This window comes from Dreissena polymorpha, chromosome 5, assembly GCF_020536995.1.
Source record: "Dreissena polymorpha isolate Duluth1 chromosome 5, UMN_Dpol_1.0, whole genome shotgun sequence".
Classification (NCBI taxonomy): Eukaryota; Metazoa; Mollusca; class Bivalvia; order Myida; family Dreissenidae; genus Dreissena; species Dreissena polymorpha.
This window is the reverse complement of record NC_068359.1, coordinates 19,228,189-19,255,415: the sequence shown is the minus strand read 5'-3', so window position 1 is coordinate 19,255,415 and position 27,227 is coordinate 19,228,189. Positions and strand designations below refer to the sequence as shown.

General features: G+C 38.0%; 2 protein-coding genes, 1 long non-coding RNA gene and 3 other non-coding genes across 11 annotated transcripts; 3 read left to right on the top strand and 3 right to left on the bottom strand.

The window, feature by feature from the left end:
- Window positions 1-818: 818 nt before the first annotated feature.
- On the bottom strand, window positions 819-2,721 carry LOC127831086 (uncharacterized). The gene is made up of 2 exons (XM_052356074.1): window positions 1,776-2,721; window positions 819-1,536 (listed from the first exon to the last, which is right to left on the bottom strand). The coding sequence occupies exons 1-2, from the start codon at window positions 2,702-2,704 to the stop codon at window positions 819-821; spliced, it is 1,647 nt and encodes a 548-aa protein (XP_052212034.1). The 5' UTR covers window positions 2,705-2,721.
- Window positions 2,722-4,831: 2,110 nt separating this feature from the next.
- On the top strand, window positions 4,832-4,903 carry Trnae-uuc (transfer RNA glutamic acid (anticodon UUC)). Its single transcript has one exon. It is a non-coding gene; the product is annotated as a tRNA-Glu (tRNA).
- A 4,380-nt stretch (window positions 4,904-9,283) lies between these two features.
- Trnae-uuc (transfer RNA glutamic acid (anticodon UUC)) lies at window positions 9,284-9,355 on the top strand. The gene has a single exon. It is a non-coding gene; the product is annotated as a tRNA-Glu (tRNA).
- Window positions 9,356-15,555: 6,200 nt separating this feature from the next.
- On the bottom strand, window positions 15,556-20,942 carry LOC127832073 (transcription factor HES-1-like). The gene is made up of 4 exons (XM_052357224.1): window positions 20,573-20,942; window positions 18,916-19,011; window positions 18,106-18,193; window positions 15,556-17,580 (listed from the first exon to the last, which is right to left on the bottom strand). Exons 1-4 carry the CDS (start codon window positions 20,621-20,623, stop codon window positions 16,817-16,819), a joined length of 999 nt encoding a protein of 332 aa, XP_052213184.1. The 5' UTR covers window positions 20,624-20,942; the 3' UTR covers window positions 15,556-16,816.
- Window positions 17,809-17,880, top strand: Trnae-uuc (transfer RNA glutamic acid (anticodon UUC)). The gene has a single exon. It is a non-coding gene; the product is annotated as a tRNA-Glu (tRNA).
- A 3,188-nt stretch (window positions 20,943-24,130) lies between the features above and the next one.
- On the bottom strand, window positions 24,131-26,575 carry LOC127881821 (uncharacterized). 6 transcript variants are annotated; one of them, XR_008050299.1, is made up of 4 exons: window positions 26,413-26,575; window positions 26,113-26,262; window positions 25,363-25,737; window positions 24,131-25,287 (listed from the first exon to the last, which is right to left on the bottom strand). It is a non-coding gene; the product is annotated as an uncharacterized LOC127881821 (long non-coding RNA). The 6 variants fall into 6 exon arrangements; XR_008050298.1 differs by lacking the exon at window positions 24,131-25,287 and adding an exon at window positions 25,888-26,037 and having other exon boundaries at window positions 25,294-25,737; XR_008050301.1 differs by lacking the exon at window positions 24,131-25,287 and adding an exon at window positions 25,813-25,962 and having other exon boundaries at window positions 25,294-25,737.
- Window positions 26,576-27,227: the final 652 nt, after the last annotated feature.

The window sequence follows — 27,227 nt, the reverse complement described above, 5'->3', positions numbered from 1 at the left end:
AATCTCCTTTTTATTAGCTATTTTACGGCTTGATGATTAAATACACAATTGCGTTATACAGGTATGTGCACTAGGAAATTGGGTTTGCACTGTAAATAAAGAAACAAACTTTCCTCAATAATGTTATGGTTGTTGTAAAATGTGCACCCTTGTTCGACTGAGATTTAAGTTACACGGCATATTAGCATATTCTTTACACAAACCAGAACATTCGTTGATTGCTATTAACTAAATACTAGTATGCATGATTTCAAGATTATTAAAGCAAGTTTGTAAATGTAAATTCGATTAAATGTGTTGACTATATAATTCAGGGGTGTCAACTCTGTAGAGTGGTGGCACCTATTACCGAACACTTAAGCCAAAAATTACAATGTTCGGTATTAGATGACACAACGCAAGAAAACTTTAATTCTATTATAGTAATTTAAGCATATACTTTATTTTGCTTTTAGGTAGGTCTTTTGAAATGCAACGATACATCCGTAATAAACGTTGGAAATCTACGAGTTTTGCATTGTATTACCGAACACGGCATCTATTACCGAATTTAGATGATTCTATTACCGAACATTTCACAGTTTAAAAAAAAATAACATCTCCCACCGGAAATAAGATCTATTTTCGTAATATTTTTATTCATTGGTGATTAATACAACATTTCGTATCATAAAAAAGTAATTTATTGGTGATTAATACAACATTTCTTATCATAAAATAGTAATTCATTGGTGATTAATACAACATTTCTTATCATGAAACAGTAATTGTATTAACAAAACATCAAGTTTTTTTTATCAAACGCCGAGGATAAAGACTCAACAGTATTTGCACTCGAAAGGCACATCATCCAGGTAGTCATCTTCGACACATTCCATATGAAACCTTCGATAGCACATTGTGCACTCAATGTACACATCATATAAACGCTCACAAGCATAGCAGTGACCGTCTGCTACCTTAATGCCTTCGTCATCAGAAGACTCCTCAATTGCCTGAAGAATTCGTGCACGCATTTCCAACCTCTTTCGTTTTTTCTCTCGTGCGATGTTGATCTTCTCTCTTCGCTTTTCATCTTGCTCAGCTTTCTTCTTTTCTTTCGCCTCTTCACGCTCTTTGCGTTTCCGTTCCCGATCTGCCTGGCGCTCCATTTTGGCCTTTTCCTCGGCCTCCTTATCTAAACGTTTCTGTTCAAGAATTTCACGAAACTTAGCCCCAGTTACAGCTTTGGGTAGCGGTGTATGTTTCGCTTTGTTTTTCTTTGTTTCTTGTACATTTGGTATGACTAATATTTTGCTCATCGGTGATTGCGATGCGGGGTTTACGTTTGAGCGAGACTCGGTTGTCGATTCTCTTGGTTCACATGGTGCCCCTTGGATCATTTCATCAGAACTATGCGGTATGTCTGCGTTGCCGCGATCAGAAGAAACTGAGGATTGAACTGCATTAGCAGAAATGTGCGGTAAGTCTGAAGTGCCGGCATCTGGCGAAGCCGGGGGTTGAGCTGCACCCATTTCTGTTACAGTGTCCTCAGCGCTAGTGTAAATGTTGCTTGGGTCCAGTTTAACAGAACGTAATACAACGTCGGGGTTGAAAGGAAATAGTCCGGCTTCCTTAAAGCCATTGACGGCAACATCCACGGTTGTACTGCGGTCCCAAGCCTTGCGAAACACAGAGGCAAATGTGCGCTTTGTAACGACATCACCGATATTTTCAAGCTGCCATTCACGAACAGACTGTTTCCAATTGCGCTTCAGTGTTCAAGTAGACAATACAGTTCTATTCCGTTGGATCTCCAGATGTCAGACGCTTGCACGGTGACATGGGTCTTGTGACCGTCAAGAAGGAGGAGCACTGGCTTCTTTACTTGCCTTTTATTAATCGAGGGTACAAATACGTCCTTCAGCCACGTCGCAAACACCTCGGAGTCAATCCAGCCGTTTTCAGATCTTCCAAATGCTGCATCTTCAAATCCTTCGAGGGGGTTGTACGTGAATCGTTGACCAGGATAAATAATCATTGGCGGTATATAGTGTGCTTTTGCGCTTACAGCTGCCATGACTGTAAGCTGTGACTTGTCGCTGTTTGCGAAATGGTAGACTACCGGTGCTCCGCGGCAACCAATTACCTGGTTTCCCTTGGTACATAGGGCAAACCCGCTCTCGTCCGCATTATAGATCCTGGATGGGTCTTTAAGGAGGTCACTGTCACCAAGTTCAACCTCAATGTAGTTACGGAAGTCCGTGAACCATTTCATTACCTTGTCTCGTGTGACAAGGGCGCGTTCCTTCCCTATTTGGATTGTAGTTCGCAGGCTTAATTCGGGATTGCGTTTGAAAAAACCCTTGAGCCATTGTTTTCCAGGCCTGTTGTCCTTAAACGGATTAGGACGACCGTCTGCATCAAGAATCTTCTTTACCGTTGAAGCAAGCTCTTGACGGGTGCGTCCGTAGCCAATTCGAGACATACCGACAGCCCACTGCACGATACGTTTTTCCTCTGTTAGAGAGAGAACAGGCTTCACCCCACAAGAATGATTGTTATACTTCCCTTTCAGATGGTCATGTATCGTAGTTTTTGGTATGCCATACTCAGCAGCTGCATGATTCAAGGTGATGCTTTTACTTTTTACCAATTCTACAACCTTATCTAGGGTGTCAGTATCATACTTTTGACGTTTCTTTGCACCAATCTGCCGACTCATGTCTGTAATTTCAAAAATAATTCGCGTTATTTCTAAAACTATTAAAGGTTTAAAAAATTATGTGTGCTAGATTTTTTTTAATATACTTTAATATTGATCGTATATAACATAGATCTTATGTGTTTAAATCTATATTTATTGAGTTAAATTGTGTTAAGATAGCTTTATTTTCAAAACTACCATCATTCAAAACAAAAATTCGGTAATAGATTCCCAAACCATTTTGAGTGATTGTATTACCGAACACCTTTATAACATCAACAATATACCTTATCGAATGTTATTTACCCTCCTAACATTCCTCAAAATAACATGTGATGTCATTGTTTTAAAAAAATATCAAATAAATATAAGCAAAAACACACAATATACTCTTATGAACATGGAGCGTCAAAATTAAGATCGCCGTTAAAAACTGACAACGAAACAGCGATATTTAATCAATGTCATAAAATTCGTTGAAAACTTACTTGTGTACTCACTGTAGAGGTCAAAGAGAAAAGAAAGATAATTACGTCACAAAATATGACGTCATCGGTGTTATAACATTTAAAGCAGCTTGATAATAGCGATGTTTGTAAAGTGTTCGGTATTAGATGCACGTTCGGCATTAAATGCCACCACTCTATATTATTTATGTCAACCCATCAAAAACTTAAACACCAACCCATAGATAAAACCTATTTATTTTAGCTCGATTGCATAGAAAGCCTAAGGTTTATTTGAAACGCTGTCGAGTCCGTTTCCTGGGACTAGAAGCATTACTTGGTATTTATGATGGTGATTTAAAAAACACCCCAACAGTGGGGATCGAACACGTGACCTCCCGATCGCTAGGCGGACGCCATATCCACTACACCACGGCGACATAAAACACTAACCGTTTTTGACTTATGAGATATCTTTATCGATGAAAAGCTTCACTTTAATCCAAAAAGCTGGTATAGCTGTACGGAGGTAATCAATGTACCCCTTGATATAAGAAGATGTTAAATCGGCAACCGAGATTGTAAGAAGGTGTCCCGTGTGCGGCTCTAACCTTGCAACCATCTTCCCGCCACGGAATCCTGGCGGACGGAATCACATGCGACGACCGGGCATGTCAGAACATTCTCGATTGTGGCTCGAACCTCCGACCTAACATTTCGATCAACAACTTAGACAACGACGGCATCAGATGCATCAACTGGGATCGTGAAAACAGCTCCCGTGTGTGGTTCGCCATCTTACTATCGCACTGTCGCTATCGCACTATCGCATGGTCGCCATCGTACTATCGCGTAATCGCATTGTCGCCATCGTACTATCGCATTGTCGCAATCGTACTATCGCATTGTCGCCTTCGTACTATCGCATTGTCGCCCTCTGGATTTTACTGTGTAACCACAGTAGGAAACCTTCTACCAAACATAAAACTGTGAATGCGCGAATTTGCTTAACGTTGAAGCTATCAGCCCACCAGCCCAAGGACGTTCAACATAAGATTATTTGCACAGGATCAGCAGACCATTTATTGCATAAATCTATCATACGGAGGATCCCAGAGATAGTCGATGTATAACGGTTGATATGGACTAAGTGCATGATATCTAGTGACCGGTGTTTGACATTGGTGTTTATTAAACCTCACTTTTAACTCCCATAGGCCATCGTGACATAGAAATACTGTCAGACCCAGCGGGAAAAAAATTACTGTCCAAACAATACTGTCGCCCGCTCCAAAAAATACTGTCGCCCGCTACCTTAGCAATTACGTGCGGAATGGTAAAGAAATATACTGTCCCATTCGCGCATGCGCAGTTTTATTATTGTTATCAATATATTAATGGTTGTTCATTGCTGAAATTAAATACAATTATTAAATATTAAAATTGTTCATGGTTCATATAAATTGTTCATGTTTGAATAGTTTTTTCGATATAATAAAATAAATATTACATGTCTGACAGGGTGACAGTATATTTGTCAACTTTTGGAAAAATACTGTCGCTTCGCCTCGGTTGACAGTATTTCCTGAAGTGGACAAATTTACTGTCACCCTGTTAGACATGTATATTTATATATTATCGACGATAATTACAACGCTGACCGGACATGTAATGTTCTTATTGCTACACCTTAACGTAATCCGGTGTGGTCTAGTGGTTAGGATTCCTGGTTTTCACCCAGGCGGCCCGGGTTCGATTCCCGGCACCGGAAATACAGTTTTTCTTTAAAACATATTTCAGCAAATAAGAATCTGTATAAAAACAAATGTATTTACCTCACTGGCCAGAGAAAAACATAACTTTCCGGTGCCGCGGATCTTTTAAGCCCGAATACGCTATAAATATAACATGTATATGGCAGCAAACACTTACATGATATATAGTTAACATTTATGAAGGGACGTTGAATTCAATGAATGTTCATCTAGTATAATAAAACCCTTTTTGTCGGATAAAAACTTGAAGGAACAACGTAAATTGTATGTGTCCATGCCGGCACTCGAACCCTGGATGGAAACCAGGAATACTCACCATTAGACCGAATGAAATATAAATATGGGAAATATAAATTATAAAATTGGTTAAAAATATAAATCAGACGGATTTGTGTGCCGTTTGCGACCTTCTTCATGCCCGCCAACACGCCAGAATCGTCAAACGATATGGCAGTCATTAGCCACTTTAATATTGCACATTGACAATAGTGAGATTTCTTTCTAAGGCTTGTTCACAGATGGTCGAAATTTTGAAAAAAATGTCAATGAATTGCTCTATTAATAAAACTATACTATTTGGAATAGTTTAAATAATATTCATAACAGGGAAAGATACATTAATTTTTTTTATAAGTTATCATACACCACGCAGAATTTCATCACATGCGGTGTTGTTAAAATTCAATGTTGGTAATACACGCGTTTGCTTAATTATTGACGAAAAGCGTTTTTGAATCGATGACCAATTTTTTTAATTGCCATGTTGACACATTTTAATCAAAGCGCTGTAGGCGCTGAAGGCCTAAGGCTACGTTAAGTGTGACGTAAAATGCATTTACGATATTTTGTCCGAATTTCTTCCTTTGTCAGAATGTATACGGATTGATCCTAGCGGTTGAGTGCAGAAGCTCAGAGACTGTAAGACAAGACAATAGTTGTGTTTATACTACAGTGTACATAGACGGTGGAGGACAACACGATACTGGTTGTGGGAACGATAACCTTTTGTTCAACTCTACAGATCTGGTGTTCGTCTACATAGGCGGTGACGATATACAACAACAACATGGCCTCAAAAAACTGTTATTGTTGGCGCCAAAAAATCACTTTCAATAGCCTAAAATAGCTTTCTATTACATAATTAACAGGTCAGGAAAACACGCATACTTCCTATGTAATGTGTAAGCAAAAGAAAATCCACTTAAGCCCAAGTCTCACTTTTGCCGGTAGAGCCCCGGTCCATCCCGGTTTGCTAACGCCGGTCGACCGGCGAGGACCGGGATGATTCGTAGATTTTTTTTAACGCAGTCACACTATTTCCGGGTGCCGGCCCCGGTTGAAGCCGGTCAACAGCCCGGCAGAGTCCCGGTCAACCCGTCTGGAAACGGTTTATCCCGGTAGCCTCGGCAAAGCCCCTGTTGTCGCCGGTTGTGCCCCAGTGAAAGCCGGCAGCGTCCCGGAATAGCCCCGGTTGTCGCCGGTAGTGCCCCGGTTGAGCCCAGAGGAACGCCGGCAGAGCCCCGGTATACCGTAACACCGTTGGCACGGTTGTTCCCGGTGCAGCGCCGGTCGTTGCCCAAGACTTCCGGTTCATCCCGGAGGTATTAAACATTTTAATACTTTCCCGGTGGAGCCCCGGTTTTCACCGGTTCATCCCGGTCGTCCCCGACGGAGACCCGGTTCATCCCGGTAGAGCCACGGTTCATCCCGGTAGATCCCGGATCAGGCAAAGGGGCTCCGCCGGCATCATAGTGAGACTGGGCCTTTATGCTGCGTTTACATTACGTTCCCGGCAGCCACGGCAGTCCCGTTTGTCCGAAACGTATCGCGCCGTGTGACTGTTGCAATTTTTGACCTTTAATCCAAGGTTTGCTAGGTTGTGCTAAGTTTCCTCACGGTTTATCAAGGTATCCGTGACGTGCCGTCGAAGCGAAAACGCGGCTCTTCGACGGTGCGCTGAGTTTTCATCCACGGTCAGTCACGGATGTATAAATGTTGCTTCAAGGTACGGTGCGTTCTGTTACGTTCCCGCAAGTTGTTTGCGTTTGTCGTGCAGGTTTGATACGTTGTACACGTTTGTCATTCATTTGTCACGTTATGTCAAGGTACCGTGCGGGTCAAACGTGGACATCCGAGAGGTTTCGGGCACGATTGTGCTCCCGATATAAAATAAAACTCTCAAGCAACATTATTTATTATAACAAAATACTTCCAGTGACATGCATGTGAACGACGAGGATGATGTGTTTGCCTGCTTATTTGCAGGATTAATAAAATCTTTGCGTTGTAAAGAGATGAAAGAAGCACAGAAGTCCGGGAAAAGACGAAGAAGGAGGCCAAGGTCTCTGTGGGTTCGTCCATGGCTATCGGAAGCGAGAAGGCTGCAGCAAGGGCACTTTGATGCATTTCTTACCTGGGAACTCCACAATGAAGATATCAACACCTTTCAGAATTATCTGAGGATGCCCCCAGAACTATTCGATGAGATCCTTGAAAGGATACCTCAAGTCATCTCAAGACAAGATGCCAAGACGAAGTTTTGCCCTTCCCTTACACCTGGCTTGAAACTGGCACTGACTCGAGGCATTTGGCTACAGGGGAAAATTACTCGTCACTCTCCTATGCGTTTCGGTGCAGTAGGGCAGCAATTTGTCAAAGGTTCCTGAAGAATGCAGCGCTACTGTCCAGGCCTACATTGACGAAGTGTTCACAGTTCCTGTGACACCCGATGAGTGGCGATCTCCCAGGAATTTGAAGACAGTGGTATTTGCCACATGCAGTTGCAGTTGGTGCTCTAGACGGGAAGCAGCTGCTATCAGCAAGCCACCAAACACAAATTCCCTGTACTACAACTATAAGGGAATTTACAGTATCCATCTCCTTGCATTAGTAGATGCCCAGTATCGTTTCATATGGATTGAAGTCGGTGGAGATGGACATATGTCTGATGCCCAAATCTATAATGCCTCAGAACTTTGTGAACTTCTAGAACAGTCTAGAATAGGGTTCCCGCCAACATGCCCTCTTCTAAACGATGACCAGAATCAGGACATTCCATACTTCATTTTAGTAGACGATGTTTTTGAATAGCACGGCTTTTATGTACTCATCTTCAGACCGCGCGAATCGTGTCAGACCGTACAACAACTCAACTGGCCGTAACGCATCTGCCTGCAAAACGCAACACACCGTAACGGGTCGTAATGAACACATAGCAAAACGGCTGTCAACTATCCTAGCTTGCCGTGGTAATCTTGACAAAACGTAAAAAAACGTAACAAAACTTGATGGAAACTTAACATGTCGGGGAATAAATAGGATTCCCGTCAGAGTACGGACCCTTTTCGGGTTCTGTTACGGCCTGCGTACTGTCAAGTTTTGTTGCGTTTAAAAAGTTCTATCACGTTTCTCATTACCGCCGTGGCTGCCGTGGCATTTTTTTTTGACAGTTTAAAATTTTGGCACGGCAACCACGACAACCACGTTGTGTCACGTTTGACTATCCCGTTCCCCAACGTTGCCTTACGTTCATCCCGTTTCCTCCACGGTGGTCCCAAACGTGATTGCCGTGGTCGCCGGGAACATAGTGTAAACGCAGCATTCCCCTGATAACGAACGGTGTACAGATTGTGTACGTTGTCTCACGTAGAACTTTTCGCGCTCGATTTGCGCGCTCGATCTGCGCAGTGAAATATCATATCCGGTAACTTCGTATATTTCCGAGAATGATCATGAATATTTGTTGTTGTTTTTTTCATTTTCTTTTTTCTTGACGCAAAATAAAATAACAATATCTTAAAATATGTGTATAAATACCAAATGTTATGTCTTCAAAAAATGTATCAGAAACAAATTCTTCTTACTGTCTCCGTAGACACTCGTATCTTTTCGGCCTAGACCGTCAAGTGAGGAACTTATTCTCGCATGAATATGCAAACAATAATAAAAACTATGTCGTATGCTTAGCAATTTTGCTTCAATAACATTTTTACACGTTTTATGACACTGTCATGTTATATAGTGATGTTCTGTATTAACAAGGCGGGTTATTGAGATCTGCGAAGAACTTTTTTGATTGCGCATGAATTACCACCAAGTGGTAAATCGGACTTTTGGGAATTCATTCATTCGTGGGTTTTGGCAGCCAGTCAATTCTAACTGTCTCAGAAATTTGTATCATTGCTATGGCCTTAGAGCTACGCCCCAGGCCAAAAAGGTACCATCAAGCTTACTTACCATCTTAATGTCTCTAATCATAGGATCAAATTTGTATGACCACAGCTCGGGGCATCTGTTCATTACCTAACAGTCGCGGTGTGTATAGGCGATACTATCGATTGATAATAAAAATGTATACTCCTTTTTGTACTTCACAATCCGGTGTGGTCTAGTGGTTAGGATTCCTGGTTTTCACCCAGGCGGCCCGGGTTCGATTCCCGGCACCGGAAATCTGTTTTATTATTCGATAAACTAGCACAATACATGATATTTAGGTGCTATTTCACGAGATAACTGAAACACAATGAGATATTTGATTTTAAAATCAACGAAGATACAATTAAAAAACATCAATACAACTTAGAAAGAGCGTTCACCGCCTTAGGAGTAATATACGACGTACACCGACAAGTCTAACCTTTTATGTATTAAGAAGTGGTTATTAACATACAAAGGTTAACTTCAAGAATTTATATACAACCGTTCACTTCATTTAAATAAAGCAAATTGCTTGATAAACTACGGTGGCACTAAGTGACATCACCGCTCCCCAAAAAAAGAAGTCGGGAAAACAGAACTCCAAGAAAAGTAACTCGGAGAAACACAAAATAAGTCTGTTTTCACGAGTTAATTATTATTTTTTTTTGGACTCGAGAAAACAGATGTTCTGTTTTTCCCGAGTGAATTTTATTTTTTGGAGACGGGAAAACACAATCGTTATATTGAGCGCACAAGATAATCGGCCAATCACAGACGCGGATTATATTGAGGGAACAAGATACTATCTTGTTCCCTCAAAGTAATCAGCCAATGAAGAAAACGTCCCTAGTATCCATAAGTTTAAGCAACGGTCGGAGAAAACTCTACCAAAGACAACACTGCGTCTAAATTTCAAACTCAGCTCCAATTCATTGAAATAGCCCCATATGAGTTCATCTCGATCTGTCATTTTAACGAAATTGTAAACAACAGTTAATTTAATGGATGATCTAATGCAATGATTCTGATTAGCCGTTTAATTTGTAGTAGTATCTTGTTCCCTCAATATAATCCGCGTCTGTGATTGGCCGATTATCTTGTGCGCACAATATAGCTATAATGTTTTCCCGTCTTCAAAAAAAAATAACTCGAGAAAATAGAACATCCGTTTTATCGAGTCCAAACAAAATTAACTCGTGAAAACAGACTTATTTTGTGTTTCCCGGAGTTTTTTTTTTGAGACGGGAAAACAGCACTTGTGTTTTCCCGTCTTCTTTTTTTTAGATCACGAAGCCACTGCTGGAACGACGGCTTGTTTAAAACTTAATACTTTGACATGGTTAACGGACAATTTTGAAAATAATTTAAACTATGTTGGTAAAAACGAATATCAGGATAGAAAACAACAATATTCATATGATCTAAAATAAAATAGTGCACATAATGCAATATGTAAGTAATTACTAAATGTGAGAACAAGACCTTTAAGAACAAACGCTCTGGCGCTGACAATCTTCTAAATATGAAAGGGGCATTCACAAACTGTATTGATGTCGAGAGATGAATGTAAAACTGTTCTATCCCGCATGACTTTTCATAAGAGATAAAATTATTTACTAGTAATTGTGAATATCGTTGCAAAACGCATTGTAGAATCCCTTTTCATACCCTTTACTTAAGAACAATCGAAAGTCGATTAAATTACCTATTACTGTAAATGTGATTACTGTTGGTAGATTGCAAGTTTTCTATTTCGAAACGTTTCTGGCCTACTGGCGGGATTTTTTTTCTTCAAATTTCATAAGACGCATACTAAAGTCAGCTAAGGTAGAAAGCTGGGTAAAACATCTACGCCAGACAAGACGGTTGATGCATTTCAATAAATATATATTATTTATTGTGTTTGGTCTGTCTGTCTGTCATTGCATGTGTCTGTCTGTCCTTGTATGTGTCCGAAAACTTTAACCTTGGTCATAACTATTGCAATATTGATGATAGCAACCTTATGAGTGGTGAAAGGTCAAGGGTAAGATCATCCTTCAAGGTCAAAGATTAAAAATAATCAAAGCGGCGCATTAGGAGGGCATTGCGTTTCTGACAAACACATCTCTTGTTTATCTTATTATGACACTCGTTCAACCTGCCGTCGTGATTTCGGTTTGTTTCATTGGCCAAGGAAAAACATCATATTTAGTCGTCATGAACTTCGAAATATACTGCACAGGGTGAGGAAAGGGGGGGGGGGGGGGGTGCTAATAAAACTTTTTTTAACAATGAATCAATTCTCATATGAAATTAGATTTAGCATTTGTTGCGGAAATATTATCAAGAGACAATATGAGAAACACCGATGTAAAACGTGATTTAAATAATATTAAGATTATTATAATAGTATGTGTGGTTAGATGTATGCTTCCTTGATATGAGTGCAATATATAACAAAAAATGTCAATACCAAAAAGAAACACGAAATGTCACAGGAATATTAAGCCCTTGTTAAAAATTAACTGTATAATTTTCATATTCATTTTTAATGAAAAGTTCCTGTGGTAATTCATCCATTTATGTTTTCCAATTGACACCTCTCCTACGCACTGACTTTTTCCAGAACTCTTATTCATAATAAATTATCATTAATAATAGTATTAATGACTCTTTAACAAATGCCACTGTCATAATTAATGTTCAATATTATAAAATATAAAGAGTGTGCTTCCTGTTTGCAGAGTTCGATTTCGATTAAAAGGCGTTTAAGAAATATAGGTAGACACGCCTGTGCGAGTGCGGTTCCCTATTACCCATGATTTCATTTTAAGTGTTAATGTGTATTTATTATTGTTAGCTCGAACTGTAAAGTATACAACATTAAAGTGACGCATATCTGATAATAAGTGAACAACGCATGAGCAGTGATCAAAATGTTCCTAACCCATTTATGCCTGGTGGACTCTCCCATCCTTCTAAATTGGATCAATTTATTTCCAAAATTAGGGATGTCTAGTATATTTATTTCTATATTTAGAATATTTCTTACAAAAATTCCTTTAAGCAAACATTGCAGACCCTGATGAGACGCCGCGTCATGCGGCGTTTCATCTGGGTCTACGATGTTTGCCAAGGCCTTTTCTAGACGCTAGGCATAAATGGGTTAAGGAAAACGTCGATTTATTCATAATGTCGTATTATCCGGTTTTGAATGATTTTTACATAAAAAGTTTGACATTGGAACACTGCTCTGAATAAAAATAATATGACAAGTTATGTTTTAAACATTTGAAATGGTTCAGCTTGGTTTGAACCCTCAAATCAGCGGGGTCTTCCAAACGCTAGGCCATTCGCGAGTAAGTCTGTTGATTACCTCCTGTTTATGCCATGGACAACGTATAGGTACGTACGTTTGTAAAATAAGGAAACACTTGACTCTCTAGAAAAGTTGTTAAAATTTATGCAAGCTATAACAAAATATAATACAATATGAAATACAAAATAATATAAGTGATTAAAATGATGTGCTTAATTTGGGTGGATGGGTTGGAAAAGGGGGAGGGGGGTTACTGCATATTTGATCTTTACCCTAGGTATCTTGATACATGTAGAACACGATGTCAGTTCGTAGAAAAATATCTTTACACATAACCTCTTTATTGACGTAAGTCAGAATGAATCGATTTCCGCATGTTTAAAATTCAATGCATCATAGTCAACTTCAAGCAATGATGGATCACAATTAGGTAATATCATAAATTTCGTTTTAATAACGCGACACAGCGCGCGTTGGAGGCATATTTATTGTCGTTTTATTTACGATCTTAATGTCTTGTCCCGTGGGGGAAGTAAGCCTGACAATATTTGCTTGCCTAATATTATTTAAGGTGCGAGAAACGTGTGTGATATTTCATTAGGGTTGGAAACATATTACGCAATATTAATGTACCTCATTTGTGTTATCTACTCGCCAGAGGGCTTTACGACCCCGTCTGCATACGTTAGGGTCATAAAACACGCGTTAGCACTTTCTTACGGGGCCGCGGCGTATCGACTTTGATCAGGGGCCGATCGACGTGATAACGTCAAATTGATTTAATGTAAATTGGTTACAAGGTGACAAAACATGGGGGCCTATTTTATCAATCGGATGTAAGTTGTTCCCTATCGGAAAGATTGCGTCACTGATCGATTTCTTATTTCGTGTAATAAACATTCTTGTACGTCAATAATTTATCTTCCGCTTTATGGAATTTCTTTCAAGGTCATACGAATGTATTCCCAAGTCAATGCGGTCGACACTCAGTGTCAACAGTGGCATTATATGAGGTCATGCGCTGCGTGTGTATAACATAAGTCGTGTCTCAGTTACTTTTAGTCGATCCGAAATTTGTGAGGAATTTAATACCTTTAATCACCTATGGCCAATTGTGGTGTGGTCTTTTGTTGTTGTGGCAGTTGGGGTAGTGGTGGGAGTTTAACGGGCTAAACGACATCTCTCGAGTATAATCTGCGCAATGCGAAAATGAGTCTCAAGTCATGACCGGCCAGCGTAGCCCCTGACTAGCCTGCAGTCTGTTCAGCAGGTACCAAGTCCGCGTATGAAACCAAGACACTGTGAGCGACTTTAAAACGGGCACGGTAGCCCCTGACTAGCCTGCACAATCGCGCAGTCCGTTTAGCAGGTACCCTGTCCGCTTATGAAACCAAGACACTGGTAGCGATTTTAAAGCGGGCATGGAAGCCCCTGACCAGACTGCACGAAATCGTAGGCTGGTCTGGAGCTTCGCTGGCCGCAGATGGCATAAGACCAAATTTAGCAGAATGCGGTTCAAATCGTTACCACCAAGCAAACTATCTGAGGTCATCGGAAAAGATTCTTGAAATTTACGCTTGATGGGCGACTCTTTCCTTTGCATGAATGCATCTGCAGTATGCTTACTTATATTTTCATACAAGAGGAATACATTTCAGAAACTATAATTAAGGGTCAACCATATTTAACTTAAGCTCCTCAGACGTTAAATATATGGAGATGTTTCATTGGGTATATCATTTTGCCGGTTGTTTGTTGTGCGATGGCTGTATTTCGGATTGATGGGCCCATCTTACTGACACTTTATACATAAAATACGTGAATAATGTTCATTTTGAGGTGTTCAAATTTTAACATTTTATTCATTGCGACTAAATATTCGTATAGAAGTGACTTCCTTTAAACGAAAAGTTCCATAAAAGAGCACGGACTTATCTGGGACCTTACTTTACGCACGTGCAAAATCCTGTTTTTCCAAGCGAGCGGCTAATATACATTTTAAATGACTAAATAATGCATAGCTTTGACATTTTATATTATAATTATACTCGTTATTTATACTTCAAGACAGCTATAATTTGTTTTAAATTACTATAACACGGAATACTTTAAGAGTTATAACATTATTTCAAAGACCTATACAATACATGTATTCTATAGGTCCTTGATTATTTTGAAGTAGGAGAATTAATAAACGACGAGAAAATACTTCGTGACTGCGAGTAAATGGTGCTGTGTTATTTAAGTTCAGTTCGTTAAACGTGTAACCCATGCAACATTTATATACGGGCATTCGTATACTGAACGGGAGGTTCCAGGTGTGAGCCCAACATTGAGCAAGTTGAAGTACAGGTGTCTCAAACACCAGAACTGCTTGACTGGCCCTAAATTAACCTTTTTTCAGTTCCATGTTCAGCATTTTGGCTTATGTTTAGAACATGCTTATGACGTGAGTTCTGGGAAAACTGACAATAATGCATGCGCGTAAGGGTCGTTCCAGATTAGCCTGTTTGCTTTAAGCCCAGTTTTCCCAGAACGCGGCACACAGAATCAGTACTAGATGTCATCGACCGAATTTTTATCATTCCATCGTTAAAATGTCATCATATACCGTAAATGTAATATTATCATGTTCGTCAATTTAACATCTATTCAAAAGTTTACATGAATAACACGTGCGACCCTCTCTCCAGGAAAAGGGGCTCAATGCATGTGAGTTAATAGTGATAATAGATTAGCCTGTGAATTCCGCACAGGATAATCTGGAACGACCTTTTACGCACATGAATACAGTCCCTTAGTTACAGAGCTAGGCTAATTAACTTTTTTTAGTAACAATTGGAACAAGACCAACAACGGGCGCTCGATGCACCACATTGTTTTTTTTGCCGCCCTACCCATGTGGTCCATTATATTGCTCGAAGCAGACATATTGGAATTTTCATCGAAATGCGAACTGAAGAAAACTCTTGTTGTTTTTTTTAAAACAAAATTAACAGACCGTGCTACAACCAACGTCCTACTATTGAGCTGATTCAATAAAACTGCCTTTAAGCAGCACCAAATCATTGCGTTATACTGCATATTTTCATTGTACAAACTACTATGTATCTCATAACATAGAAACGAAAAATCAAACAAACGCAAAGGATTTTAGTCATAGCTATTTATACGATCTCTTTGGAAGCACTTAATAACATAACAACAATAAAAACAGGATTGCTACAAACACAAAAGAAACATTTAACATAAACGTGTTGGTTTACGGTTCACATACACAGTTAGAATAGCAGCAAAATTGTACATTGTCGTTAACAATAAACTGCGTCACAATAAATGACGTAGAATGTGTTATATTTATCAGGAAAACTCGTTGTTATGCGTTAATAGGTATAACATTATCACACCCATGTTCGGGTATTTATCAGGAAATTTGATTAAAGTTAGCAAATAAAATGACAGGTAAGATACATGGCAAGTATGGATCTAAGATGTTAATGTTAACGATGGATATGTAAGAAACATATACACAGTTAGTATATTCAAGTTAATGGTAAACTTGGGTTGTATGCAATTCTTTTATTATTTTTTTTATCTTTTGAAAAATGGTTGTAATGAAATTCAATAAAAATGTCAACGTTCCCAAGGGAAAACTAGCACCAATCGATGTATCTATTTTCCAAAAAAATAATTCCTAGCATTTGCGGTAAGTCAAATATTGTTGTATGTCGCTAGTAAACGACTGTCTTTTGAACAGAAACAAAAAGAAAACGAAGCTAAACATATAACTGAGATCATTCATTTAAGCTTGGTACAAATGGAAGAGTTCACCTTCAAAAACGAAAAAAAATTCACATAAGTAGATTCACATAATTGTCGAAACTAAAAGACATATGTTTTATGAAAGGCTATGCAACTGTTAAACTGGTGACTCAATGTTCCAAAAAAGTATTTAAGTTTCGATTTCGCAAGGGTTGCCCTAAAAATATGTGTATTACCTGATATTTTTTCATTTAACTGTTGTTAACAATAAGATGTTTCTCTTAACAAGAAAAAAGAACGAACATTTAATTACATTCAATTTAAAGAATATATGTGTAATGTCAATTAAGTTTTAATACAGTCAACTCCACAGACGTAAGTGTGATTCAACGACGAATCTTCATTCAAGGAAAATCTTAATATTAAATATATTACTACATGTATAACGATTTTTTACAATACACTGCTTATGATGCAAAATAACAGTTTCTGTCATTTTTATCCGATTCCTTGTCAAGAAACGTCCGCAAAAACAATTTCCTGTGATACATAAAAGACTCTTTTAAGATGCGAACCCTGAGTATTCCTAGAAACAACAACAACAAACGTAACGAGCAAGCACTAACGTAACGTAACGTGACATTTAGTATCACCATGGCCGCCACATTGATTCAACGTCGCCATTTCGTCCGAATTGTCTCTCATTGGCGAAGTTAACGTCACCGGTGTTGGCTCTTACACGTTTATTTGACATTAGATCAACTCCGTCCTCGCACGGGCGTTTGGGACTCGTACGTCGCCCGGTGACATAATCATGTGGCGGCGACGGTTCGTGGCGGAATTGTTCGGTCCGACTGTGCATTCTATGGTCAGTGTCCAGTCGCGCTTGTTGACCATTGACGTTAAAGTGCGAGTAATTCCCGTTTTCATCGTGCGAAAACGAGTTTGAACTGTCACTAAGACCACTGTCGGAGTCACACGGCGAGGGAACCCGTCGGACGGGCGACGGAGCATGAACGTTACGCTGTTGAACGTCGCCGTGGGTAGGTTCCGTTTTAATTGGACTTATACTGAGCGGTTGTGGCTTGATTTCACGTTTTGACGTCACATGAAAGTGTTCGCGTTGATGGTAATGTTGTGGGTAAGGGGTGCTCGACGCAACCGGCATGCTTAACTGTCCGAACGCTTGTTGTGACGTCACCGGTGACGTTATCTGCATGTGATAGGGCACTCCTTGGTAGACTGGGATCACCGGAAATTGCATCATACTGTTTGCTAGGTAGCCCATCACGCGCGTTTTCAGTTCCGGATTTCCGCCGTTGACGCTGTCGAGATAGCGTGCAATTTCCGCCGCGCACTCGTTGAATCCTGCCCGGTACCGGCTGATCATGTTTGGATCGGACGTCATGGCCACTGCAATACACACATTAAGACATTATGATTTCTTGTTCGTATCTTGTGTAGCGGACGGTTAATCAACTTGTATCATATGAACCAATAACAAAGCACATAAGAGGTATGATGTTGATTGTTAAAAGCGTAGTTTTGAGAAATGAAAGCATGTTTTTTTGTTTTGAAAACTTGAGAATATATTTCAGTAGAAATGAATGTGAAAAATTATTGAAAAGCAAGTTAATATAATCCGGTGTGGTCTAGTGGTTAGGATTCCTGGTTTTCACCCAGGCGGCCCGGGTTCGATTCCCGGCACCGGAAAGCCTGTTTTTAGTATTTTGAAAAGCGTTAAGCGCGGAAGAATATGACTATAGATAAACATTATTTAATTCACAACAGCTACATCTTCGAAATCATACTATTTTTGAGATTTGTCATGCAACACTTTATGCACATGCATTATGCCCAGTTCTACCAGAATAAGATGTTTAAGCTTGTTGTCCCCTTCCGGTAAATATTTTCATTCTTCTAGTACGTTTTACTTACCGTTCATTTGCTGTCTTTGGACCATTTTCAGATGCTTTACGGTCATTTCGAGAATGTCCGCCTTTTCTAATTTGGAATACTGTGTCGTCTGCAAATAAACATGTAAATATATTAAGTTCCGTGAAAAGTAAAATAACGAATACCGGTACAAGAGTTTCTGACATTAATATTCATTAAATGCTAAAATGTAAATGCCCAGCGTGGGCTGCATACTTACTTATAATCATGACGTTGAAGTAATTTGATTATTAATGTTATTCTAATATATGCGCCATCGAAACGGATCGGTTTCCAGCCTTTAGATGACAATATGTTATATGAGTTTGTATTAGAATACATTACAACGTGATTTCAGGTGGATCTTTAAGTCTATGTTTTACACTATAAAAATGGTTAAATATGTAACATTCGCCTAATTAACACCGCGCACATACATTATCATAATATAAGTGTTCTCTGCAAGTTAAATTTACATCAAACACACGGTGAGCCATATTTTGTTTTTATGACCTTTTTACAGACTACTTCATTATGCTTACATTTTTTACGACAACGTAATTGCTTTTGGAAACGTACTAGTATTTGATGCGCGCTCTGAGAAAACGGGGTCAATGCAATCCTCACAGGCTTTTTATCAGGGACGAAATTTTCGTCCTTAATGGATTTTTTGTATAAATTCCAGTATACCGGTTAGCGGAAATTGCAGTCCCTAATTAGCCTGGGTGGACTGCACGCACATGCATTAAATGCCGTTAGCGCAGAGCACCGTTCTTTTTTTCCTGCAAAGAATCAAAGGGAAGTAACTCTTACATCTTTATTCATGGCCTGAAGCACGAGCGACTTCAGTTGCACGAGACAGTCGTTGATTCGCTGTCGTCTGCGTTTCTCCATGAGAGGCTTGTTGTTCTGTAAAGACAGAAGCGATATGATCAGTATTGATACCAGTAAATGTTTCCTCTATTACGGCATAGACCCGTAATATTTAGTATTATAGGTCATTCACATTATTATTTGCACGGTGCACTACATTACAATTTCTTCAAGAAAAAATATAACATATTTATTCACAAACAACTGTGATAATATTGTACTTTACTTTGCTAATTCGCTTAATGAAAAGCATGTGCGCAAGTTCTTTATATTACGAAGATTTGCCCACAAGTGAAAATAGTACAAAAAGCGATTTAATGGCAAATGAAAAGCATATGATCAAACACGTTTATACAAAAGCGTCACACTACGACATCCTTACATATATTAAATAGTTATTTTATATTTGCATACTGGTCAGAGTTTCCTCAATTTCAGCAGTATGATGTAAATGTTCTTAAAGTAACACAACAAATAATGTGGATTTCAAAAGCTTGGTTGCATGGAGATAACGACAGAGACCATTCAGGAACCCCTGCTAGCATACTGAGATATCCACGAAATGCGCGTGAGTGCGTGTTGAGATAGCGGGTAGTCGCGATGCACACCTGTGCAAACATATATCACATTCATCCAAATATGCAACAGATTGGCAACCCTCTACAGGTCCCGTGTGTGCATACGTGAATGACGTTATCGACTACCAGAGACCCTCACTGGAAATCGCTGCTGTGAAAAGGGGGTTTAATGCATGTGCGTTTAGTGTCGTCCCAGATTAGCCTGTGTAATCCGCACAGGCTAATCAGGGACCACACTTTCCGCCGAAATTGGATTTTTGCTAAGAAGAGACTTTCTTGAAACGCAAAATATCATAAAGCGGAAAGTGTCGTTCCTGATAAGCTTGGGTGGACTGCACAGGCTAATCTGGGACGGCACTTTACGCACATGCATTAAACCCCCTTTTTCGCAAAGCACGGCCCATTTAGTTACGTCGACTATTGGTATGCGAAGTACTATCCAGTCCACAGGGGCCCCTGTGATCCAGTCCGACCTCCGTAGAAACGTTTGTTTGAGCAAATATTTAACTATAAACGAGTAAAATCAAATCAAGTAGATCTCAGTTAGTTAACAGTTCTCTGGTTTCCGTGGGGATTGCAGAATGTTTCAATATGATGCATTAAAGCAATTCATTTCAGATGGTTATCATTCTTAAAAAATCTGTTGAACGTACGTGGTACAGTATTTCTTCTTAAATGTAGATTGATGGTTTGGACATCGATAAGGTTCCACAACCGTATTCAAAGACTTGAAAGACCGCTTATTCTGCAGTAGCTTTGAAAGTTATATGGGTTATCTTACTTCGATTTACTAGTTGCCAATTCTACTGAACATACTAAAAGAAAATAATTTGTACAAAACCCCAAATACTTCTCCATTTACTAAGAATACTATTGATGCTGCTGATGGCTGCTAATGAAGTTAAATAAATGTACTTATGGGCTTCTATAAACTTTCCAATTTAATTTTTTTCATACAGTGTTGCACTGGTACTATTTCAACAAAAGTATCAGATACAAAGCAGCCTTTGCCTACATACCCGTCTATTAGATGAGGAAACCTTCTCGGTTTTTTCAGGAGATTCATCCATTGTAAACGATCACGCAATGCTGTAATTAATTAACAATCCAGATAAAAATGTTTCTCCATATGCACTTTGCACATTCAATGGTTTTGCGGCGTTTTGTTTATTTGTCGATTTATATATTTTATCCACTGCTTAATCCAAGCGCAACAGTTCAAACCTTCGGGGAACCGCAACCTGTTGCTATCATGAAATTTGTCCGTTTGCGGACTGACATTTCTCAAGACTTTAAACAATTCATTTTCACAATGTGAATTTTCTCAATTACTCGTTCCCACGATGATCGTTCATTATCGCTGGCCAATTAAATTGGCCAATTTGCAGCTAACAAGTGTCTACTCGACGCCGATTGGTCGAGTGTCTTAAATCCCGCCTACGTGCCTGTCAATCTTGCCGTAGAACAAACGAACCGAGGTGACCGCACGCGCGAGCCGAGGTCATCCGCATACCGATGCATGGGAAAGACACGCCCCCGAATAGAAACTCTTTAAACCGACAAACTAACAAATTTTCTGACCAAACGATGTTTCGTGCTTATACCTACTTACACTAACAATCGTGTTTATCTTGCGACGGTCGTGTAATTACGCTGCTCTTTTGTGCGGTCTCGCGACTTGGTAATCTGACGCACAGTAAGATATTCAAAACCGTGGGAAAACGGGCGACTTCTGTAAACTTTTTTGAAAGCCGACGAACGGTGTAGAATTTGACATTTATAGAATTACAAACACATATGGTTAAAATATTGTTCCATCGGATAATAAAGCATTTAAATGGTAGAGGTTATATTGATTGCCCGTTTTATATTAACAAAGAGAGCGGCGATAGTGCCTATATGCGTATTCAGCAGAGAATTATGTACGTCTCATTTTCTTTTTTTTAATTACGTATACACTTAACTATTAAATGCAGCTAATCACGTGATCTCATAAAACAAGTATTAAAAATTGAGTTCGTCAAAAATTTATCAATTGATAAGACATCCCAAATAGCGCAAATACTAAAATCAGAATAGTTTTAAATTGTGGATCATAACAGGTTGGATGTTATATGTGAAATACATATAACAGGTATCTGCAAACAACATAGAATGCAAATAAACAGACTGGCAAACACGTTTGTGTCCGTTAAATAATAAATTTGTTAGAAGATAATCAGAGAATTCATATTGTAACAAAGACTCACTATGTAACAGTCATAATAAATAATTATTTCTCCCAAAGGCGTCGCAAAATAACGGCGCTCTTTAACGAAAAGCACCCAAAGGGTTTAGGTCACGCCTCAAGCAATGATGCTGCGAACGATTGTTTTATTATCTGATAGCAAGGCGCGGGAACGTGCGATAGCCCGTATTTTACACCGTTTTGTCTAATCTTATCGCGTGGCAATAGCCATATCGGCCCGATATAACACTGGATTACTCGGACAAGGTTCCGCGCTTTAGGTTGCGCATTTTGAGACATTTCTTTGGCACACAATTCGGTTGGAATGATAAAGTAATTCTGAAAGACTCGGTGATTCACTGCGAAGATTAAACCCATTCACGCATAGCGTCTAGAAAAAAGGCATTGGCAGACAGCGTATACCCAGATGAGACGCCGCACGATGTGGCGTCTCATCTTGGTCTGCGCTGTTTGCTTACAGGAATTTCTGTAAGAAATATTCTTATTATATAGATAAATATACTAGACAACCTTAATTTTGGAAATAAATTGATCCAATTTAGAAGGATGGCAGAGTCCACTAGGCATAAATGGGTTAAACGCATGCCGTTCGTGTGCGGACTGACTATGATAGGAAATGAATGAGAGCGCTTAATATTGATAAATACGAAAACGGACCAACACATTGAAAAGTCTCGTGAACGAACGTACAAACCAGTCGAAGACGAATGTAAGCTCGCCACTTATGCGACCTGCGGCCATTCTTGTGATATACACACACTCTTGTCACTAAAGTACCGCAACTTAAGGCAGAGGTTTTCACAATGCTGAACCTGTCAATCTTAAATGTTTATCGATGTCGCATGTAAACCAAATGCGCTTTAGAACTGTACGGAGTAACTAAAGGGAGACAATCCAAATATAAATCGATCGAAGCTTATAACTCTTTGTCTCCCTTGAATAGTATCGTTTGCTCCCCAGCTCCCCATCATTAAATGACGACAATGCTAGAAAACAATGAAGAATCGAATGGTTCGCAACATATATTTTCTTTGCGTTCGCAATTTTAATATTCACACTTCAGTAAATTTTGTTCCAACATACTACACACATCATGTTATAGCAATTTACAAAGGTCTATTAACCAGAATCAAGTTTAAACAACAAATCTTAACTATCATGTAATTCTTCTCTTAGAACTTAACATGTAACTTATCAAAACAAAAGCCAGATATACATACATTTGAATCAGCGTCACAAAACAAGCACTCTTACCGGTATTCAAACTTGCAAAATGGAAATCACCCCGTATTCTAAATAAAACCTTAATATCTTTCTATTTCAACAAAACATGACACATCATTGTACATAACAAATTCTATGAATTTACATTTACTGAAACTCACTTTCATCAATTTTACCATTAACAAAAATAGTATTAATTACACACATACTGTATTTACTCTAAAATACAATAGCTGCTTTTTAGACAAATGGAATATTTATGACTTAAATAATGGAGCAATAAATGTGTCGTCGAAGGAATCAGTAATAAAAATCAACATTTCAACAATGTTTCAGTTGAGACAAAAGAACAACATTTTGCAAAAACAAAAAACATGTAAAAAATCATTACTAAATTTTAGTTCGAAACAAAAAGAGTCAAATTTATTTGAATGTTACTAAAACTTCAATACTCGAACCATATTTAAGACAATTGTATGTTCCTTCTTCTTATATAATTTCATTCATTATTTAATGGTTGACAACATAAAAAAATGTATTCCTAAATAGTTCAGAAAACTTGACAAAACAATGAACAATGCACTATGTGTGACAAGGGACACAATTTCAATTATTATTTTAACAATTGATACATAATTATCTACCTTGATAGATAAAGGTGACTAACAAGTGCCATCTGTACTGGATTTTATACACATGTTTAGCCGCCATTTGTAACAAAAACATAAAAGCAAAAAAAAATCTTTTTAATTTTAATTAAGTTTCTAACACATACTTTATAAACATAAATATAATAAAAATATAAGCAACAAGCCAAAAAATATATGCTACTATCTGTATTAAAAATATCAGCCTCTTTCTAGTTAAAACTTTAAATATATTGTGGACCATTAACCCTTTGCATGCTGGGTAATTTGTCTTCTGCTAAAATGTTGTCTGCAGAATTTCTAAAATTAGCATTTTCTTCGATTTTTTTCAAAGAATACTATCAGAATAGCAAACAGTTTGGATCCTGATGAGACGCCACGTTTTGTGGCGTCTCATCTGGATCCAAACTGTTTGCAAAAGCCTTTAAAATTCAGCTCCAGCGCTTTAAGGGTTAAATGGGGAATTTTATTTTTTTTATAAATTTTTTGTTTACATAATTGATGTTTACAGTTTTAATATTTACTTTATTCACAAATTAATATCACACAAATCAATAAAGTTGAAAGTGTTCAGTATTCAAATCGTTTGCAAATGACTCACATACAGAAATAAGTGTATAAACAAGACAAAAGCACGTCTGCTGCCGTAGATTCTACAAAATATAATTAAAGTAGAAATGTGTCACAGACTGCATTGAAACTTATTTTGATGTTATACGTTTTTGTAAATTTAGTTTATTAAGGAGTAAATGAAATGATTAAAAAGTGTGAATTTAGTAATAATTAACGTGAAAAGACTCCTATATATGCCCCGTGCTCTGTGAAAAGGGGTCTGCACAGGCTAATTAGGGAAAACACTTTCCGCTTTTATGATTTTTTTCGATTCAAGAAAGTCTCTTCTTCGCACAAATCTTGTTTAAGCAAAAAGTTTCGTCCCTGATTAGCCTGTGCAGACTTAACAGACTAATCTCCGACGACACTTTACGTACATGCATGAAATCCCCTTTTCACAGAGCACAGCCCATATATACATTTATAAGCAGACAGTAGTAACCACTATGGAGCAGATAAAAAATGCACATCATCTGCCTTGCTGTGGAATCATGAAAATATTATTGATTTAAGTTAAGAACGAGAGTTGAAAATTCTATTTAAACAAATACCATTGGTTTATAATATTTGTGCTTGCAAAAGGGTGGAAAGGGAAAACATGTTTGCATTCATTTCACATTCACATGTTCAATTCTACAACAAAACAAAAATGCAAAACTTAAACTTATAACAAATCTATTTTCAAATCAACTTCATATCACACATGTTTTTAACAGTATAACAAAATATTATAGCACTTTTTAAACAACTCAGAACTAAAGGCCTAATTTAGATACAAAAACAACAACAATTGCCAATTATTCAAGGAAAAACAACCAAAACATTCATGGTTTCATTATCTGTGGAAATGGTTTCAGATATACAAGATTTCATTTGAAATAAATTGAAAATAAAGATGAACCACTGTACAGGGACATATCAAATAGACCTCAAACATATTCATCCTCATTTAAAACAGATGTCTTAGTAACGAGCTATTTTTACATGAACATACCAAATAGACCTCAAACATATTCATCCTCATTTTTAACAGAAGTCTTTGTAAAGAGCTATTTTTACATGAACATACGAAATAGACCTCAAACATATTCATCCTCATTTTAAACAGATGTCTTAGTAACGAGCTATTTTTACATGAACATACCAAATAGACTTCAAACATATTCATCCTCATTTTAAACAGATGTCTTAGTAACGAGCTATTTTTACATGAACATACCAAATAGACCTCAAACATATTCATCCTCATTTTAAACAGATGTCTTAGTAACGAGCTATTTTTACATGAACATACCAAATAGACCTCAAACATATTCATCCTCATTTTAAACAGATGTCTTAGTAACGAGCTATTTTTACATGAACATACCAAATAGACCTCAAACATATTCATCCTCATTTTAAACAGATGTCTTAGTAACGAGCTATTTTTACATGAACATACCAAATAGACCTCAAACATATTCATCCTCATTTTAAACAGATGTCTTAGTAACGAGCTATTTTAACATGAACATACGAAATAAACCTCAAACATATTCATCCTCATTTTAAACAGATGTCTTAGTAACGAGCTATTTTAACATGAACATACCAAAAAGACCTCAAACATATTCATCCTCATTTTAAACAGATGTCTTAGTAACGAGCTATTTTTACATGAACATACCAAATAGACCTCAAACATATTCATCCTCATTTTAAACAGATGTCTTAGTAACGAGCTATTTTAACATGAACATACGAAATAGACCTCAAACATATTCATCCTCATTTTAAACAGATGTCTTAGTAACGCGCTATTTTAACATGAACATACCAAAACGACCTCAAACATATTCATCCTCATTTTAAACAGATGTCTTAGTAACGAGCTATTTTTACATGAACATACCAAATAGACCTCAAACATATTCATCCTCATTTTAAACAGATGTCTTAGTAACGAGCTATTTTTACATGAACATACCAAATAGACCTCAAACATATTCATCCTCATTTTAAACAGATGTCTTAGTAACGAGCTATTTTAACATGAACATACGAAATAAACCTCAAACATATTCATCCTCATTTTAAACAGATGTCTTAGTAACGAGCTATTTTAACATGAACATACCAAAAAGACCTCAAACATATTCATCCTCATTTTAAACAGATGTCTTAGTAACGAGCTATTTTTACATGAACATACCAAATAGACCTCAAACATATTCATCCTCATTTTAAACAGATGTCTTAGTAACGAGCTATTTTAACATGAACATACGAAATAGACCTCAAACATATTCATCCTCATTGTCTTAGTAACGAGCAATTTCTTCTGTAGGGTTTCCCCCCATGAGTAAAAGTTTTTCAGTCCAATCACAGCAGTGGATAGATCTACCCAACCCAATTATGCCTAGCGTCTACAAAAAAGGCCTTGGCAAACAGCGCAGACCCAGATGAGACGCCGCATCATGCTCATCTGGGTCTGCGCTGTTTGCATGATGCGGCGTCTCATCTGGGTCTGCGCTGTTTGCTTACATGAATTTCTGTAAGAAATATTCTAAATAAACAAAATAAATATACTAGACATCCCTAATTTTGGTAATAAATTGATCCAATTTAAAAGGATGGGAGAGTCTACTAGGCATAAATGGCTTAAACGTTTTGTGGACACAGTAAGGCAAGAGTCATCAACCAAGTAGGACAAGTTCTCAACATAACAGGTATAAATGAGCTGTGCTCTGTGAAAAGGGGGTTAAACGCATGTGCGTAAAGTGACTTCTCAGATTAGCTTGTGTCCGCACAGGCTAATCAGTGATGACACTTTCCGCTGTTATGATATTTTTCATTTTAAGAAAGGTTCTTTTTAGCAAAAATCCAGTTAAGGCGGAAAGTGTCATCCCTGAATTTCATTCTAAGAATTTCAAGACTTGCATACATACTTTTAACTCTGCC